This window comes from Salvia hispanica, chromosome 4 (assembly GCF_029641045.1).
Source record: "Salvia hispanica isolate PSC_SH4W2 chromosome 4, Shi_PSC_v1, whole genome shotgun sequence".
NCBI classification, from domain to species: domain Eukaryota; kingdom Viridiplantae; phylum Streptophyta; class Magnoliopsida; order Lamiales; family Lamiaceae; genus Salvia; species Salvia hispanica.
In genome coordinates this window covers 60510297-60530708 of record NC_142695.1, presented here as the reverse complement: position 1 = coordinate 60530708, position 20412 = coordinate 60510297, and the positions used below count along the sequence as shown (strand labels likewise).

Genomic DNA, 20412 nt, shown 5'->3' with positions numbered 1-20412 from the left:
AAATACATCCATCGTGACCGGGAGGAAGCCGCAGCAAGGTTGGTACGCGATTACTTCTGTGAGAACCCGGTATTGGGAGATACCTACTTCCGTCGCCATTTCCGCATGCGGCGGGAGCTATTTCTGCATATCGCAAATACGATGGTGGTCCGGGAAGATTACTTCCAAAAAGGGTTCGACGCTATTGGCCGTCTCAGTCATACGACACTCCAGAAATGTAATGCTACAATTCGTCAACTTGATCCTGGACAAACGGCGGATTTATTCGACGAATACCTGCACATCGGGGAAAGCACAGGGAGACTTTGTTTGATGAACTTCTGCAAAGGCGTCCGGGGAGCCTTCACCGATGAATTTCTGAAGAAGTCAAGCACCGCAGATTTTCAGTTTCTGCTCCGACTTCACGAACAAGTGCACGGATTCCCCGGGTTGCTCGACAGCGTCGATTGCATGCATTGGCAATGGACGAATTGCCCAGTGGCGTGGAGGGAGTCATACATGAGCGGCCACAAAGGCACCCACCCCACCGTTATACACGAGGCCGTTGCCGACTATCGGCTTTGGATTTGTCATGCGTATTTTGGGGTCCCCGGATCGAACAACGACGTCAATGTGCTCAACCAATCCGAACTCTTCAGCGAAGTTCTGAATGGTAAAGCGTCGGCCATCAACTTCATCGCTAACAACCGCCAGTATAAAATAGGGTACTATCTTGCGGAAGGCATCTATCCGAACTGGCCAACCTTCGTGAAGACGCAGGCCGATGAACGATAAACGGGCTGTTTTTGCACATAAGCAAGAGGCTGGTCGCAAGGATGTGGAGAGAGCGTGCAAGGTTCTCTAAGCTCGATTCAACATTATCAAAGCTCCGGCTTGTACGTGGTTTATGGAGAATATGGTCGACATCATGTATACGCGCATAATCTTGCACAACATGATTGTCGCTGACGAAGGACCTGAGGCGGGAAATTGGTTTGACCCTGAAACCCCGGGAAGCTATACCGCAAGTAGTCCGCCTCGCATTGGACTGCATCCATCTTTGCAAGAGCGGCTATGTGTTCGGGCAAGGGCACGTGATTCTACCGCCCACGCCCAACTCCAGGATGATCTAATGGAGCACATTTGGGCAAAATTTGGCAACGGGTAGACGCACATGATCTCATTAGAGAACTTCTTCTTCTGCTTCTTTGAGTTTTGAGATTTTGAACTTATAGAGAGTGAGCGGAAGATTTTAAATTATGTATTTTTTTTATTTTTTTTAGGATTTTAATTATGTGTTTTTTTTTGTTTTTTTAGGATTTTGAATTGTAATTTTATTTTATTTAATGAAGTGTGTTTTTATTAATTGAATTTGTTGAAAATAAAAATAAAAATAAAATTAAATGAATAGTTAAGGGGTGAGATAATTAAGAGATGGAGGGATGCAGATGTTGTCTCTTAGTTGAGAGATGGGGTAAAAAGTACAGTGTGGTACATGAATAGTGAAAAGATGAGACGGTTAATGACATAGATGAAAATCACGTCTAAATGTGGAAATTTCTAAACACGATAAAAATTCTTAAATTTTTAACCGAGTTTAAATTCATTTGAAAATCTGGCCGGATTAGACCATAGTTCTATATTTGAACTACCTATAGCTCAACTTTAATTCAATCAATTAACTAGATTTAAGTATGAAAATTAAATAACTAAATTAAACTCCTAACATAGAAGTATGATAAGCTATAAACCGAAAAATAACTAGAATTGATTATGAGAATGATTAAACTAAATTAAACTCCTAGCATAGTATGATTAGATATAGACCAAAAATAATGGGCTAATCCTACATTAATATTAGGGCCCAATATCAGCCCAATAATATTGGAAGTTAATTTAAAAAGTCAAAATTAGAGCGCCACCGCTGTTCTGTTACCCGACGGCCGACGCCGCCGTATCACTTTGTCACTTCCACCGCGTTCACCGCTCATTCCATATTCTTCTATCTCCGCCAACCTTTATTGAAGGAGGAGGATTCATACCTTCAACTCAAATCCTGTGAAATTAAGGTATGAATTCATTATACCTTTCTTTTCTTCAAGCTTCAAAATATAGATTGAATTGAAGGAACTTCACCCCTCTCTTAGGAATTTGTGAATGATTGCTTGAATTGGTTATGGATTTAGTCTGATTTGGGCAGAAATTCTTAATAAATTGAAAGGAACTTCACCCCTCTCTTAGAAATTCTTAATAAAATATGTTAGTGATGCATTCATGTGAGTATAAGAATGAAATTGAGAGATTGAGCTAGATTCTGTTGGATATGATTATGCCATCTATTCAAATCATGATATTCCATGTTTATGCCTAATGCTTCAGTGTGTCATTAAGAAAACAGAAACAGTCATATTCCCTATGATATGAACAATAATCTTGGCAAACAGCAAACAATCACAAGAATATTCAAAATGTGCGTAATTAATGAACACATACCTATTAAGATGGTAAAATATAAATGATCTGATCCGCCACAAAGAGCGAAATCAGGTCTAATACAACACAACAAAGCAATGTTTGCAAGTTCAACATACAAGCCGAATCAAGTGCGGCATTTATTCAAATCTGAGCATAAACGCTCGACTATTCGAAGAAGGGAAATAGTTCAACATAACAATGTGAAGAACAAGCCAAGCCAAATGAGCAAGCCACACTGCACCAGCCCCTGTGAGTCAATGCAAGCTATGTATCAACCACTGAAACAACGAAAGTAACAAAAGATGCAGAAAAAGTTTAGGTTACAAAAAACTCTACCTGATTAGAAGCTTGAAATGTGTGACCTATGCTGCAAAAGACAAGTGATGATACATATTAGAGTATATAACATGAAATTATAAAAATATTAAGTTGTAGTAAGCATTTGAAAAATAACTCACCTGCCAATGGTAAACAAATCTTGATCATTTAGCAGGAGCAGGAGGAGGAAAGATGGAGAGCTTGAATTCAGAGTCTTTGCCAAATATATTTTCATTTTCAACAGCAATATTCCTGGCCGCGCCAACTGCCGCTATGCATGTAGTCAAATCTAGCATCTTGAAGCTCTCTACTTTAGCCAGATCAACAGGAATTTCACGAAGCTTGTCACAGTTCTTGAGCACAAGGCTTCTCAGCTTGGGGTAGTGATGGGATTTAGCCTGCCAGAAAGCTAAATCTGTCTGTTCAATGTGCAGGAATTGAAGAGACGGAAAGCCTCCATCCGCATCTTCTAACTCCCAGGCGCTCCCGACAAATGCTTGATATTTTAGCTTGAGCACCTCAAGCTTCTGGAGCGATCTGAGAATGGAGATTTCTTGCCATTTGAGGGAAGTCCAGCACAGTGTGAGGCTTGTAAGGCCAGATGGGAATTGATCAACTTTTGGTAGGCAATTCAGTTGCTCCGTGTCTGCCTTGTCGTTTACTAGTTTCAGCTTTCCCAGATATCTCATCTTCCTCACACTATCAAAAGGTCCCTTTTCGTCGCAAAGCAAGGCTAGTTTCCCACGGATGCCCAATTTCTTCAGATTGGGAGCCCGCTCATGAAGTCCTCTGCAACTCTCCACGGAGATTAAGCCAAGTCTTTGAAGCTCCTTTGCACAATCACCGTCCTTGGCCGAGGGCAAGGTTGCAGAGGCATTTGTCTTAAAATACCTCAAGTACCTCATCTCCCATATGTTGGCTTTAACATTGAGGGTAGGAGATGTGGTGTTGATGATAAGAGTTTGCATGTTGCAAAGCTTGTTGAAATCTGGAGAAAGCATATACGAAGTGATGGATAAGGCAATGTACCTCATATGGATCAAATTGTAGAGGTCTGCATCGATATCGTTCAATATCAAGGGTTGAATATCGAAAACTCTGAGAAACTTAAAGGCTTTAATGAGGTTTGTGCAGTCTCTCCCAGACAGGTCATCACAGGGCTCCTTGGAAAAACAAACAAATGAGCGGGCACGAGGAGTAAGAGATTTTGATGAGATATAGCGTTTGCAATCGGAATGAATAGAAAGACGGCGGCACCACTCAGAGATTGCAGGTACACATTGTCCTCGTTCGTTGAGCCTGATCTCTTGGAGAAAGTTTTCAGTTGCAGCTTCAATGCGGCAGAAATCACGCAAGGTATCATGAATCTGGCATATTTTAATATTGCCATCAGCTCTAAACTTGAGAGCTTTGACTAAGTTTCTACTAACGAGATCCTTCAAATAATTCTGTCCGACCTCCTCCAATGGAGTACGCGCATCCGTCTGTTGTATGAACCCTTCTCCAATCCACATGCGGATCAATTTCGAAGCTGAAATCTCATAGTCTTCCGGGAACAGCCCCAGATAGAGAAAGCAAGGTCGCAAGTAATGAGGTAGACTCTCATAACTCAAAGATATGAATTTTGTCATGCGTTCTAGCGGGTCCTTCTCACTGAGATATGAGTTCACATCTTCCGACACTTTAATCCAGTTCCTTTTAGTTGCAAACACATTTTCTGGGTCTGATAACTCGTAAAGGATGCCTCCTATGACTACTATCGCAAGTGGCATTCCATCACAATCATATGAAATTTTATTCCCGACTTTTACCAGTTGAGGAGGGCAATCGAGCTTGCCCAGTGCCTCCAACCGGAACAGCTCCCAGCTTTCTTCTGGCAAAAAGGCGCGCAATGGCACGAAGGGTCTTGGCTTACTAGCAGCGCTTCCCACAGTCTCTTCACGACTGGTGAGCAAGACTTTACTTTCGTTTTCTTGTAACGGGAGAGCCTTTTTAAGTCGGTCCCAAGCAAGTATGCTCCATACATCATCCATCACTATTAGGAAAGTGCCCATCTGGAGATATTTGTATACAATATCAGCTAATTCATCGCCATCTTTGGCGCGCATGTCGGCGTCTAGAGTGGTAAGTTGGCCGAGGATGCGTAGAAAAATATCTTTCTCTGTGAACTTTGCTGAAACAGTAATCCATATGCGGGTAGGGAACTTTAAGATGATTTCAGGATCATTATAAATCTTCCATGCCAGAGTCGTCTTGCCCAGCCCAAACATACCAGTCAGAGAAATGACATCTAGACCGTCAGCTTCTTGAGTCAAACGGCGTATGAGGCGTTCGGTCACGTCTGCAAAACCCACCACATTCTTGTCCTTTCTTGGTCGTCGAGGCTGTTTGAAAAGTGTACTTAGTTCAGTATACTTGTCATTCATAATCAGCTCAATTGGAACTTTCCATTAAATTATCTTGGTATCATTAACGTTAAACTTCATTGGTCAAAAAGTGTTTACCCTAGTGCAAGAACTTAACCCTAAGGATGCATGACATTGTGCATCTACGGTGCTTACCACTGTCACATTCTGGGATTTTTGAAACGAAGAAAAAAATATCAAAATTATGTTGATTCGAGCTCTGAGACTTCGAGCAACAAGATAAATTTGCCGAGAAGAAGATGAAGGTGAAGATGATGATGATGAATGTTATGGACTCTAATGTCCCATGTCGGTTAAGAAGAGGAACTGGTTTGGGTTTATTGACCAAATGAGTTCTTTTTCTTAACATGTTTCTTTTGAATAAGTTCTCCTGTTTGGTTTGTAGTAAGGAAGACGAAGATGAAGAAAATGAGGACATCATTGTCATCACTATGCAAGGTAACAAGGAAAAGGAAAGTGGAAGAGGAAATAAAGAAGGAAGAAATAACAAGAAAGAAGGTAACAACGAACATAACACAAAACATGAAGATAATTAGGTACATAAAGAGGAAGAGGAAGAGACCATCATCGTCATTGCATCAAAAATTTAATGTCTGTGAGAAAGACATTAGATTAGAATGTTAGTAATACGTCCAGTGGAAGGTTCCGTGTATTGAGCCGATTTTGAGAGTCAGAGGATTGGCAATTTAGATGTCTATTGCATTCTATGCTTCTAGCATGAAGGCATCCTTAGAAAATTAACAAGTGACAACATGGACTTGAGATGAAAATGGTAAAAATTAAAGTAGACTAAATTCTAAAATTGGTCCCATACATGTGTGATGTGTCAAAAAAAAAAAAAAAAAAAAAAAAACTTTTTGGTCCTACATATTAAGTATTAAGTATGTTAGCTTTTGGTCCCAAACATTATGTTTGGGTCCATATATAAAACTATTACGCCAAAAACTAACGGTCAACCAAGTTTTGACTCGATTGACGAGTTAAAATATCGATTAAGACATACTACCTCTACCTTTGTCCCTGAAAATTTGACACAGTTTACCATTTCGGTCTGTCCCTGAAAATTTGATACACTTCATTTTTACCATTTTTGGTAGTGGACCACATATTCCACTAACTCATTTCTACTCACATTTTATTATAAAACTAATATTTTAAAAGTAGGACCCACATCCCACCAACTTTTTCAACTCACTTTCCATTACATTTCTTAAAGTTCGTGTCGGGTCAAAGTGTAGCAAATTTTGGGGGACGGAGGTAGTAATATTGTCTAGGAGTAAAAGCTAACTACTTCAAAATGTGTAAGACCAAATAGGTTTTTTTTTTTTTTTGCAAATGTTTGGGACTAATTTTAGACTTTAAAACACTTAATTTTGTTGGGGAAAAAATACAAACAATCCCAAATATAAAAGAGATGAACACGGTTGACCATTAATTTTGAATAAAAACACACAATCACATATACAAAAGAGATGAACACTGTTGACCGTTCACTTTAGGCTCCATAATTAACCATTTTTTGACGAAACAGCTATATATAGACCAAAACATATTGTTTAAGACCAAATTAAAGCTTACACACTAATTAGTGTGTTGGATCAAAATGTGTTTTTGAGCAAATGTACAAAGACTGAATTAAAACTTTAGTCACAAAAGTATTTAATAAATGATTCACAATAATTTTCATTAGAGATTGATATAGATCCATCATTAGTAACAATAAGAGAAATTAATCTCTTCATCTCATAGAAGATAACTCACTTTCCTTTTTGGTTTGTCCCAACCATGATGACCGATTACTGAAAATAGAAAAACATTTATCTCTACTTTATTCTCCCATTTTATTTTATTCTCTCCATTTAACATACAAAATAAAATTGCATAAAATCTAATATCGTCCAAGGAAGGAGCCATCTTCCTTGAGACGGAGGGAGTAATATTTTAGGGAAACCCATTGGAGACTAGAATGTAATGACTTGTATTGACTCATATAGAAAAGAACCCCAATCTTGATCAAGTAATTGTTATCATATGAAAAAATGAGAGGTTAGAAAGGTAACCTCAGAATGTATCTCCTTTTTGTCTTCATAGTTGGGGGAGAGGTTGATATCCTTCCGCAACTGTGCGACTCGGCCGCTGATCTCCTCCACCGTCTGCCCAATGCTGTCGAGATTGAGCTGGCTTTCGTGGCTAGTCAGGATTTTTTTGACAAAACGACTACTCTTCCCTGTTTCTCTGTTTTTTACCATGAACGCATCAATGATATCTTCAACATCATAAACAGCATCGTGAATCTCCTTGCGCATCAGCCTTATTCGCTCGTTGCTTTTCCTCATCTTCACGGTGTCCTTGAGGAAGGCTTGGAAGTGGAGGAGATCGCTCTCCAGCTTCTTGATGTTTCCCTCCGTGTCGTTGATTAGATGGGCTTCGTGCAGCACGAGCTCCTTGAGGTTGTTAAGCACGAACTCTGTTGCTGCCTCCGCCATCCCTCTCTCTCTCTTTCTCTCCCCTTTTTGCCTTTTTATCTTTTTATTTGGTGGAGTGGGAAGAAGTAGCCATCTTGATAAGAGCATATATATATATAAGTGCAATTTATGAGAGCTTAATTAAATTAGTTTTCAAAAAAGCATCTTAGGATGTGATGCGGTTCCAGTCGACGAAGTTGAAAAAGTCACACTTGAAATTTGCACGGGACTTGTGAAACGGGGCCTGAGGAACCAATGTCATTGCTACACCATTATACGATGAAATTTTGCCACCGGAGATCATTTATGGGACGCAAACGTTCTTTGGTTAATTATTTTTTTGAATTTTTGTATTTCCCTTTGATTTAAAACTAAATCAAAATTGACTTGATTCTAATTCTCCTACATAAATATTTGCTCAAATGAATTTCTACAAAACATATTAATTAGCATGCGATAAAATTAGCAATATCGATGCACATGGTTACATAATTGAATAAGCATATGCTAAATTAAATAAAGGATATAGAAAGTATCTATAGTAGGGAAGGGTTAAGAATTAAAAAAAAAACCTTTAAAAAGAACTTACGAATTATAAATTACATGTGGAATATATTTTGCTCTGAAATTGTATAAATTCAAAAATTAAATATTAAGATCAAACAAAACTACGATCTCATTCAACGAAATTATGAATGAACTCTTAATGATTAATTTTAATAAATGTTTATAACTAAGTCTAGCTACCATAGATCTTTACTATCTTAGAGTCGAAAATGATTCCTAATTTTTAATTTCTGAAACCTTGTGCTGGTCGTATAATTTATATGTAATGTTGGGCCCTACGATTGTTATTTTATTTATTTAATGCTTTTGTAATTTTTATTTAAATCTTATGTATGTAATATTATTGCAATAGGGTAGTTAGGCGGGAAGGCCTAGAATCATAAAATTCTCATCAGAAACATATTAATCGGATTACTTATTTGAACTAATCCGTAATTAAGCGTCCGTTGACTTCGCAACATCTTGGGTTTTGTGAATCAAATGTATCAAAAATTAGGTTTTCCCTCAAATGTCACTAAATGACCGAAACATAATGATATGTTTTTGCACATATTAGCTATCTAAGTTCTGATCTATTTGTTTCATTAAAAATAAAATATTTTTCTTTTTGAGTTAATATCATTAAAATTGAAACCTGTATATTTTTCTTTAGCCATGTATGATGGAATTTTTCCACCAAGATCATCATTTAAAGGGACGTAAATGTCATTTTATTATTTTTTTTTAATTCTATTCTAATTTATGTATTTGCATTTTATTTAAAACTAAATCAAATTTTATTTAAAACTAAATCAAAGTTTTACTACTTGATTCTAAATTTTTAAAAATATTGCATACATCAGTTCATTAGGAGTCTCATTTCTTGGCATCACGGGTTTTAAGAAATATTAAGAGCATCCTCATCCGTGCTCTTAGCTAAGAGCACGGAAGTGGGCCCGGACCCACTTTTACTGCTTGTTCTTAGCTAAGAGCACAACACCCACATCCGTGCTCTTAGCTAAGGACAAGCTCAAGGGTCCCACCATTCTATTATTCAATTTAAATAAAAACATTTCCACAATATTAAAATGCATTAAAATATCCGAATACAAATTACAAAATAATTAAAAATTACATAATTAAAATCCATAAAATTAAAAATTACACAATTAAAATCCTAAAAATTAAAAATTACACTACTCGTTGCCAAATTTCGCCCAAATGTGATTGGTTAGATCTTTTTGTAGCTCAGTGTGAGCTCTTGTATCGCGCATTGTGTGTCTTCTTTCCATCCTCTCGTTCACCGTCGTATGCACACCTCGGCGTGGGGGAGACCTCGCGGTTGAGCTTCCGACTTCATCCTCGTCGTAAAAGTTACCCGCCATCGGTCCTTCGTCAGCTATAATCATGTTGTGCAAGATAATACACGTGTACATGATGTCGGCGATATTCTTAACGTACCAAAGCCGAGAAGGGGACTTCACAATGTTGAATCGGCCTTGAAGGACACCAAAAGCTCTTTCGACGTCTTTCCGAGCAGACTCTTGACGCTGCGCAAAAAGAATCCGTCTTTGCTCTTGTGGATTGTTGAACGACTTCACGAAAGTCGACCACCTTGGGTAGATACCATCGGCTAGATAGTAACCCATGTGGTATGCATTTCTGTTGACGGTGAAGTCGATCGCCGGTGCTACACCATTCAAAACATCATCGAAGAGTGGTGAAGAATATAACACGTTCAAGTCGTTGTTGGATCCGGCAACACCGAAATATGCATGCCAAATCCATAGGCGGTAGTCGGCAACCGCTTCAAGGATAAGCGTTGGGCCGCCACCTTTGTGGCCGCTTAAGTGTTGCCCCCTCCAAGCAGTCGGGCAATTCTACCACTTCCAATGCATGCAGTCAATGCTGCCTAGCATACCGGGAAAACCGTGGACTGTTTCGTGAAGACGAAGCAACCGTTGACAATCGTCGGTGGTGGGTGCCCGAAGAAATTCCTCGCCAAAAGCAGAACGAACGCCATCGCAAAAAATCTTGAGGCATAGGATTCCAGTTGACTCACCACATGCAAATACTCGTCGAAGAGGTCAGCCGTTTGCCTAGTAGCAAGTTGTCGGATGGCACAAGTACACTTTTGCAACGCCGTGAGACTTTGCCGACCGGTTGCATCTGCACCTTCTTGAAAATATTCAACGCGGGTGGACAATGTGTTGACAATACGCATAAACAACCGTTTTGACATGCGAAAACGGCGCCGAAAGTAATCTTCTGGATACCGCGGCTGGTCAGAAAAATAGTCGGCAACGAGCCTTTCATGGGCTCCCTCTCGATCACGAGGGATGTAGCGACGTTTTGCTCTAGTTGGTTGAGGAGGAGGGGCGGGGGTATTGGCGGCGACATAGGCTTCATAGGCGGCACGATATTGTTCATAATATTCTTATTCTTCGCGCTCCGCTTCCGTAATGAGATTGGTGAAATCCATTTTTGAATTTTTTAGAGAGAGTTTGGGTGAGAGAGGATGATGTAGATGATTTAGTATGAAAAAGTATGAATGAGAGATAATTTGATGTGAAAAGTGGATGATGAATGTGTGTATTTATAGATGATTTTGGGATTAAAAAAAAATCACAAAAATCCCAAAAAAACGTCTATAAACGGCTCTATTTTTTTGGGAATCCAATTTTTTATTTTTTTATTTTTTGGTATTATTTTAAATTATTTATGAATTAAAAAAAAATCGAATTTGCCAACGGCATAGCTGTTGGCCAATAAGAAGACGCCATGTATGGCTGCTCAGCGGCACGGACGGACGGCACCGTGCTCAGCGGCACGGACATACGAGCACCGCAGCCTTCACCGCTGCGGATGCTCTAAGAAGAGTTGGTGGAAACTAATTAGTAGATTATGAGTCTCATGTGTATATATTAATTTTAAATGAAATATAGTGGAGTAACTTAGTGAAAGGTGGGTCCCTATTACTACTATTTATGATAAAAGTGAGATTCCTATTCTCGGACAGAGGGAGTATGCTACAAATTGCGGGTTACAAATTTTATGTGGAATATATATGTTTTGTCTGAAATTGTATAAATTCAAAAATTGAATATTTTTCGTGAAATCAAACATAAACTACTATAATTCATTCAACCAATCCACCGTAGATCTTTACGATCTTAGGCCATGCTTGATATGATGGAATGAAATGATGAGGGAATGGAATGGAGATGGGAATGGAATGAAGCTGGGAATGGAATGACAATTCCATTCCATTCTTGTGCTTGGTGAATGTAAGGTTTACAAATGGAATGGAATTTTATTCCTTGATTGGTTTCATTCCTATGCTTGGTAACTACAAAATAATATATGAATGGAATGGAATGAAATATGAATAATTAATGTTGATTCTATAAAAAAAATATTTATTCAAAAATATTTTAGTCAATATTTTGGATCATATAAATTTGTACGATACACGTAAATGAGTGTGTGCATATGTGGTGTATGTATTTATTGATGTGTGTGTGTATATGTGGTAGTGTGTGCGTATTTGTTGTTGTGTGTGTTGCTGCGTGTGCGTTGTGTGCTGTGTGTGTTGCTGCGTGTGTGTGTTGTGTGTGTGTGTGTATGTGTGAGTTGCTGTGTGTGAGTTGTTGTGTGTGTGTGTGTGTTTTGCTTGTAGCAAAAGGTGATGCGGTCACCCTGGCCGCCCCCACACCCCGGCCCGACAGTTTGTGAGGGGGTTCAATCAGGGTACACAGCGGCCCGTTAGAGAGGAGGCCTTCAACCCACTGTCCTGACAGGAGCCCATCTCCCAAGGCCTCACACTTGTGCCTGAGAGATGGAAGCTCCCACACGTCAGTAGTGGGATTCGAATCCAGCTCCTTGTAGCAATATCTGCTCCCCCGGAACCAACTGCGCTAAGCCCCTGCGGGCAAAAGACTTCTTATTAGAAATGAACCACTTATTAGTATGTGTGTGTTTTGCTATGTGCGTGTTGTGTGTGTGTGTGTTGTGTGTGCTGTGTGAGTTGCTGTGTGTGTGTGTGTGTTTTGCTGTGTGTGTTGTGTGTGCTGTGTGAGTTGTTGTGTGTGAGTTGCGGTGTGTGTTTGTGTGAGTTGCTGTGTGTGTGTTTGTGTGTGTGTGTTTTTTTCAATTATTAAAAATTTTAAAATTTTAATTTATGCTAAAATTTAGATGATATTAAATTTAAATATAATATTAAATACTATTTATATAATTTTATTAAATTTTAAAATAAAAAGAAAGGAAAATGAAATGGAATGGAATGACCATTCCTTAGTTAAAGGAATGTCATTCCATTCCCCCATTCCATTCCATCATACCAAGCATGGCCTTAGAGTTTAGAATAATTCTTAATTTTTATTTTAGCCGATCTATATGGAGAAAATTTTAACATTCCTTTATATCTTTAATTAGTTTTGAACTAGTCAAACTAGCATAGGATCATTCACCAAGGTAAGGTTACAACTTTTGTAATGTGGGTCCTACGATTGTTATTTTATGTAGTGGTTTATACTATTTTTATTCAAATATTATATATCTAATACTCCATAATTGTAATAAGGTTGTTATATGTGAAGGCGTGTAAAGTCATATGATTATTATCAACATCCTATATATTAATCAGATTACTTATTTAAACTAATCCATAATTAAGGATCCGTTGACTTCACAATATAATTGGGTTTTGTGAATAAATATTACTACTACTAAACTTTAATATATCAAAAACTAGATTCGGGGAAAAATACCGAAATACCGGCCTTGTCATACCGAAAATATACCGAATTTTCAGTATACCGTGACTTTTGATACGGTATGATACCTTACCGAAAGATTCCGGTAAGGTAACGGTATGAATTTTCAAATACCGCGGTATACCATTGCATACCGAAATTCGGTATATACCGTAAATTAAGGTATATACCGTAAACTAAGGTATATATACTACAAAAATATAAACACAATTATATATAAAATATATCTTATATATTTTTAAATTATAAAATCTATTGTAAAATATAAATATAATTATGAATAAATTATATTAAATTCATTTTTAAAATTATAAAATATAAATAATATTCTAAATACTCTAATTTTCTATTTTAATTGATGTTGAAAGTCAGGTATACCACAAAAGTAAAGTATACCAAACTTCAGTACGGTATACCGAAAATGAGGTACGGTATCGGTATGGAAATTCGTCATACCGAAAATAAGGTATACTGAAACTTTGATAAGGTCAAGGTATGACTTTTTCACATACCGTATTTACGGTAATACGGTAATGTATAAGGTATGGTAGTTTAGGTAAGGTATACCGTACCTACCCACCACTATAAAAAACTAGTTATGCTGGCTGTCATTAAACAGTCGAAATTTAGTATCGATTCATGTGATACAATATTCAATGGCAAGTTGATATTTGATTAATTAAATTAAACGAATTAAATTAAATTAAATTAATTAGTTTTGAACTAGTCAAACCAATAGTAGTCTTCTAGCTAGCATAGTGGTTACAACTTACTACAACTTTTGTAATGTGGGTCCTACGATTGTTATTTTTGTATTTTTTATTTGAATATTGTATATATCTAATATTATTGTAATAAGGTTGTTATATGTGAAGGCGTGTAAGTCATATGATTCTTATCAACATCGTATTACTTATCAGAATTAATCCATAATTATGGATCCATTGACTTAACAATATATTGGGTTTTTTGAATAAATATAACTAAACTTTTATAAATAAAAAATTAGTTATGCTGTCATTAAGTCAAATTTAGTATCGATTCATGTGATACAATATTCAATGACAAGTTGATATTTGTTTATTTAAATTAAACAATATTCATACGCTACCACCACATCACTATATATTCAATCATAATTGCGTACTCTGAATATTTTTACAATATCTATATATGCTTTCATTCATTGGTGGCTAGGCTATCAAAAAATAAATGTCAAACTTCTGGCTAAGTTTAGTACGATAAATACATTAATATAATAATAGTTTAAAACTTGAATTTGAACGTTATTATACAAAATTATGCTGAAATTAGCCTAATGAGTTTGGGTTTGTTAATTATACTTTTGGGATAATAGAATTTATAAATTGTTTATGTTATTGTTAATGTTTAAATATAAAAATTTAATATTAGAAATCTAATGCATGCAACTAAACCAAATTAAAAGTGTTAATAAATGAATTAATGTTGAGCTGGTATTCAGCTTAATTTGTCTCAATTCAACCCTAATTTTATATTTATCATTATTGAACCGTCATTATTTAATTCATTATATATTTTCATTTGAACCAATCAGTCCATGGATGTATCGACATGTGCTTGTACCATATTAAATTCCAAGTGGTTTAATGTCTCACATTAGAAAGTCAATGGTTATTTTTTATTCATTTTTAGGCGTGGGAATACTGTACTTATTGATACCCGATCCCAAGACATAGGGTTATTCAAATCCAAAAATCATGAAAAATATCTATTCGATACCTATCTGAGTATATTTTCAGAAATCTAAATACCCATTCCTAATATCCAAATCCGACTAATTGAATACTAAATATCTGACTATTTACACATGTTAATAATTAATAAAAAATATAATATAATATAATATAAATATAGAATATAAAATATAAAATATAAAATATAGAATACATAATATTTAAATAGACTTATATCTTTAATATTACATATATTTTTTTGTATTATAAAAATACAAAAATAGGTCACATTTATCTTAACAGCCCATTCAGGCACACACAGATTATTGCATGAGATTTTAATTAGGAAATCTTATTCTGTGAACTATATGTCGCAAACATGTTCAGTGCAAAACGATTAGGTTGATGAATTAATCCCAAAATTTGTGCTTTGATTGGTGTAGAAATATGCAAGTCTATTGAGCAACTAGGAGTAACATATTTTCCCATTGAAAAGTCTTTCATTAGTTAATCATTTACTTTACTTTGTCAATATCGTTCAAAATTATAAATCAAACCTTTGCATGCTTTTATATGCTCTTAAGTGTAAACAACTTTTACCTCCCTGTGGATCGACACTTGTAAGACTACTACGACACTGTAATCTTGTAGTATTGTAGTATTATTAGAGTTGATTAATTAAACTTGATATACTGTGTGAACTGAATTGGATACTCTAAAATACGCATCATTTGGGTACCTGGTTTTTTCGGATCAGGTATCCACGGATTCCCATATTCCCACACCCTACGTTATAGTTATAGCATGTAAAATATTCACAGAATCAATGCACATGACCAATCGAATGTCAAAATTTTGTTTATGAACGTTTGGCGGAAACTACTTACTTCTTTTATTTGTACACAACCAATATAGTCTTTAAAGTGAATGACATAAATTTAATAAAATATTATTAACAGGGTGAAAGTGATCGAAGAAAAAGTTGGTAGAAATTCTAACAATCATTAATTTTAACATGTGAAATATTCACAGAATTGTTAATCGAATGACAAAAAAAGTTGTGTACGAACGTTTTGTAGAGTTAATCTTGTTTACAATGTGAAATACCGTATGATTTCGTATGTAATCTATTAATAATTTTAATAGTAAATGATACAAATTGTAATAATTATAATTAGAGGGCACTTATGGTGTCGAGATTCTTAAAGCAATTTATTGAGAAGTGCTGCAGCAAAAAATTAATTTATCCGATTATTTCAGGATAGTAATGCTAACTAATTAGCAATCCCTAACTAAGATTAAATCTTAGTTATTAGATTAGAATTAAAATAATATTATATGGATTATATTTTTAATTAAGAAAATTAATAAATAAAATTAGAGGGTATTAATGTCAATTCTCTCTCAATAAAATCATCTTAAAACTTTAAATTTACATAACTATCTCGATTTAAATTATTTTTATGCAAAAATATATTAAATTAATGATAATTTTATAAGGATTCCAACGAGATCTCAATTGCATATGTTCTGACAACGTTCGGATGATGAAATTTGATAATTTTTATTTTATTTTTTGCAAATGTTGATAACCAGATTTTTATCAACAAATACATCAAAAAATACCAATAAAATCATGTAAAAATCTCAATAAATATGTGTTGATATTTTTCTTGTACTAGTGTTGATATTCTTATGTCATATTGTTGATATTTGTAATACACTATGTTGATATAAAAAACATTCACGAAAATTATCATATGATAACATAATGACGATATTACCCTTTTGTTGATATTTTGTCTACTATTTATTGAGATTCGTAAAATTTAATCTCATCCACTCATTTTAAAATCTAAGGGTGGAGATTTGGTCTTGATTTTGAATTAAGGTGCTATAAGCATTAGAATATGAGCCCTTTCATTGCATATTTTAATTTATTTCTATCTCTTATGTTTCAACAAAATTTCTTAATCTTCATGTCCAAAATTTTTTCCTCAATTTAGTTGGGACAGAAGGGAGCACGGGTAATAATGAGACTAATTTGAAATTTATTTTCATTTTTCTTTTCTCATAAAAAACTCATAAAACTAAAATTGTTTCTTCCTTTCTTCTTTCCTCTTGACATTTCTGCGACATATGGCTTATGCTGTATGCCATTCACTCATCCAAACCATAGACCGAATCCTGAATCTCGATGATAAAAAGTACCCTATTTCCGATGAAGGAAAGCGACAGATTAAAGATCTTCTTGCACGGATCGAATTCATCAAACTTTTCCTCCAAAAGTATCCCAAGGAAGCAGCGACTTTCCTAACGGATGTCACCAACGCCGCCAACCAAGCCGAAGACGTGATGGAGCATTTCATCTACGAGCACTACCGTTGGAACCTCCAGGCCGATAAAATGGCCGCTGCCGGCCGCCCACGAAATCGTACAGAGATTCTGTACGATTTCCGTGAGCTGGACAGAGTGATGGCGAAAATATCCCCCATCGCTCAACAGATGGCGGAGATCCAACGTAAAGAGGAGCAGCAGCACGGTTTGCGTCCAGCTACGACGATGAGCTCGTCCGCCCCGGTGTCCCAGCCTGATGTTGATACTGAGACGGTTGGCCTCGAGGAGTACTTGAAGACTATTAAAGGTTTGATTTGTGGACAGCCGTCGTCCCAACGCCAGATCATCCCCATCACGGGGATGGGCGGGATTGGGAAGACCACTCTGGCTAGAACTGTTTATAACGATGAGGACGTCATCAATGAGTTTCCTGTCCGCGCTTGGATCGTTGTGTCTCATAATTATAAAGTGGAAAACATTTTTGGGGAGCTTCTGTATGCCTTGGAGAAACAAATCCCTGATGATCTTGTGGACAAAAGTCAGACAGTGGAGAATAAACTGCACAGGATCTTGACGTTGCAGAAGTACCTGATTGTGGTGGATGATCTGTGGAGCGCCAAGGCGTGGGACGACATAAGGAAGGCGTTTGGCGACCCCAATAAGCGTGATGGGAGTCGGATTGTGATCACCACCAGGGATGAGACTGTGGCTGCTCATGTCACCTTTTCCTCTCCTCACAAGATGAAGCTCTTGAGTCCTGAGAATAGTTGGATTCTCCTCAAGAAAAAGGCGTTTCGATACAGGGAACTGGAACCGGATATGGAAAAGATCGCGTGGGAAGTTGTTGCCGGTTGTGAAGGATTGCCCCTTGCGATCGTGCTTATTGGAGGTAATTATACAGATCTAGATTCATAATCAATATTGCGTGTTCTGTATGTAAACAGAGTAAGTAGACAGATATTTTAAACTAGTTCATATATCTTTTCAGGTATCTTATTAGAGGAGAAAATGGAAGCATGGGGTGACATTGCAAAAGATGTGAAATCCGCGGTTGAGAGTACTACTGAGTTCGGAAAGAGAATTGCGTTGAGTTACACATATCTACCTGTTGATCTGAGGCCATGTTTCTTATACATGGGTGGCTTTCCAGAAGATCACGAGATTCGGATCTCAAAGCTTATCAAGTTATGGATAGCTGAAGGATTCGTTGGAAACGAAAATGAGGCTAAAGATTACTTGTACAAGCTTGTGAGGAGAAATCTACCCTTGATCACGGCTCTCAAGTCCAACGGAGATTTTAAAAGCTACAACATGCAAAAAATGGTCTTTGATATGGCCAAATCACAGGCTCTAGATGAGAACTATGAGCGACGGCTGAGTATTGGTCATCCGGATCTCACGCGCCTTGCTAGAGCTTATGCCTCAACCCTGCGCTCGTGTTTGACCTTCCAGCCTAGTGAGAGCTCATTAGGTGCACTGCGAAAGTTCAAGTTGCTGAGAGTGCTGGATGTGGTGGAGACTGACTCGTACTCACTCCCAGCTCCCGTGTTCGAGCTGTTTCATTTGAGGTACCGTTACTTACTCTTATGTACCATATCAGTTGTGAAAGCAACTGGTGTGTTGTTTATAGGTGATTAAATGAGTTCTCTCTCCTATTAAGCTGGTTTTTTTGGTATAGTTCTTTTGTTTTATTTGTAAAATTGGTGGTTTCACTGAGAGGCTCATTTTAGAATTGACTCTGAGTGAACCAGCCATGACCAACAAGAACTCAAAATGGTGGTATGGCAAAGATCTGTCATGACCAACAAGGACGTTGACCTTCGGTGGGGGAGAGCCTAATTGTTGTAAAGGCAACTGATGTGGGATTTATAGACTAAATGAACCTTTTCTTCTGACACACGCAAGTCCTTTGGGATAAGTTTTTATATGTGTGGACTGTAACAGGTACCTTGCGTTTGGGTGTCCAATGGAGGTTCCGCACGCCATATCAAGGCTTCAAAATCTTCGCGCTTTGATAGTTCGTCCGAGCAAGAGATCGCGGAACCACTCAAACGACAACGTGGATCTACCACTGGAGATCTGGATGATGCCGCTTCTGACTCATCTTGTCTCCTCTTTTGATCTTCTGCCCCATCCAAAAGGAGCAGCTTCTGCTTTGAAGGAGCTGCTCACACTGTCTTTGGTGAAGAAACTGATATGTACGGAACAGATTATGGGTTTAATTCACAATTTGAAGAAATTGGCAATCACTTATTTTGGAGACAAATATCAGAATGAAGACTATCAGCTCAAAAATCTGTGTCTCCTGACTCAACTTGAGAAGTTGACACTAGTTGTGCAGAAAGGCTCTCTTCTTATGATGAAAGCTAAGCCTGTTTTCCCGAAGTCGTTGAAGAAGTTAACCTTGAGCGGTTGGCGATTCCCTTGGGAAGATATGAAGGCTATTTCTGCTCTGCCCGAGCTTCAAGTGCTCAAACTGAGAGATCATGCCTTTGAAGGCGGTGCGTGGAGCACTTTTGACTATGAGAGTGCTTATGAAGACGTGGAACTGTTTGATAAACTGGAATGTTTGCTAATTCAGGAATCTGATTTGGAGGATTGGGAGACTGAAAAGGACCATTTCCCAGCATTGAAGCGGCTAGTGCTCAATCGTTGTGATAAGCTAAAGGAGATTCCGGAAGACATAGGAAGAATTTTAGAACTTAAGCTGATCGAGGTTGATCGTACAAACGAATCTCTTGTCGAGTGTGTCAGAGGGATCCGCGACAAGCAGGAGCAGGACTATGGCAGAGTCCTTCAAGTTCGACTGTTATAAGGTTAGTTGATTTGATTCTCCTACTTAGATCTTCTTTTTTTAAAGGAATTTGATAGTTAGACTGTGTTTTATTGTTTTAGCTTTTTAGATGTATTGACAAGAAGCTGAGATATGGTGGATTTGAAGATCAAGGTTTCTAATCAAAAGTTTTATGCTCTGCTCTGGAGAAGCATCACCCTTTGTGTTTTATTTTGTGTCTTGTTTCCCTTTTTTAGATTTATGTTTATGTACTTAAAAAATGTTTGTAACAGTCGAAAGGTCTTCAAACGTAGAGCATAATCATGCAGGGACACAATGGTGTATGATTTGTCGATGAAAATCACATTGAGAAAGAACCAACAAAGAAAATTCATGAAGATTAACATAATGTACAACTCCATATCATATCTTGCAAATAAAGCATATGCAAGATATTATCCTTACCAATAGATTAATTTTAATTGAGTAAAGGTCAATTTTGGTTCTAAACATATGACCAAAATACGAATTTGATCAAAATTATTAACTTTTTGAAAAACAGGTCTATATTAAATGAAAACCTTGTCGAAGTGGTCCGAT

At 37.0% G+C, this 20412-nt stretch overlaps 3 protein-coding genes and 1 long non-coding RNA gene across 5 annotated transcripts; 3 read left to right on the top strand and 1 right to left on the bottom strand.

Moving 5' to 3' along the window:
* Positions 1–141: 141 nt before the first annotated feature.
* LOC125195575 (uncharacterized) lies at positions 142–774 on the top strand. Its single transcript, XM_048093713.1, has one exon. The coding sequence runs from the start codon at positions 142–144 to the stop codon at positions 772–774; it is 633 nt and encodes a 210-aa protein (XP_047949670.1).
* A 1153-nt stretch (positions 775–1927) lies between these two features.
* On the top strand, positions 1928–5903 carry LOC148929819 (uncharacterized). The gene is made up of 2 exons (XR_016137516.1): positions 1928–2048; positions 2948–5903. It is a non-coding gene; the product is annotated as an uncharacterized LOC148929819 (long non-coding RNA).
* Positions 2476–7737, bottom strand: LOC125191595 (putative late blight resistance protein homolog R1A-3). The gene is made up of 4 exons (XM_048088986.2): positions 7259–7737; positions 2913–5156; positions 2791–2821; positions 2476–2701 (listed from the first exon to the last, which is right to left on the bottom strand). The coding sequence occupies exons 1-2, from the start codon at positions 7682–7684 to the stop codon at positions 2937–2939; spliced, it is 2646 nt and encodes an 881-aa protein (XP_047944943.2). The 5' UTR covers positions 7685–7737; the 3' UTR covers positions 2476–2701; positions 2791–2821; positions 2913–2936.
* A 9104-nt stretch (positions 7738–16841) lies between these two features.
* Positions 16842–20202, top strand: LOC125192789 (putative late blight resistance protein homolog R1B-14). 2 transcript variants are annotated; one of them, XM_048090441.2, is made up of 4 exons: positions 16842–17928; positions 18028–18607; positions 18984–19855; positions 19943–20202. In XM_048090441.2, exons 1-3 carry the CDS (start codon positions 16842–16844, stop codon positions 19852–19854), a joined length of 2538 nt encoding a protein of 845 aa, XP_047946398.2. In that variant the 3' UTR covers position 19855; positions 19943–20202. The 2 variants fall into 2 exon arrangements, with proteins under 2 accessions (XP_047946398.2, XP_047946397.2); XM_048090440.2 differs by having other exon boundaries at positions 19935–20202.
* Positions 20203–20412: the final 210 nt, after the last annotated feature.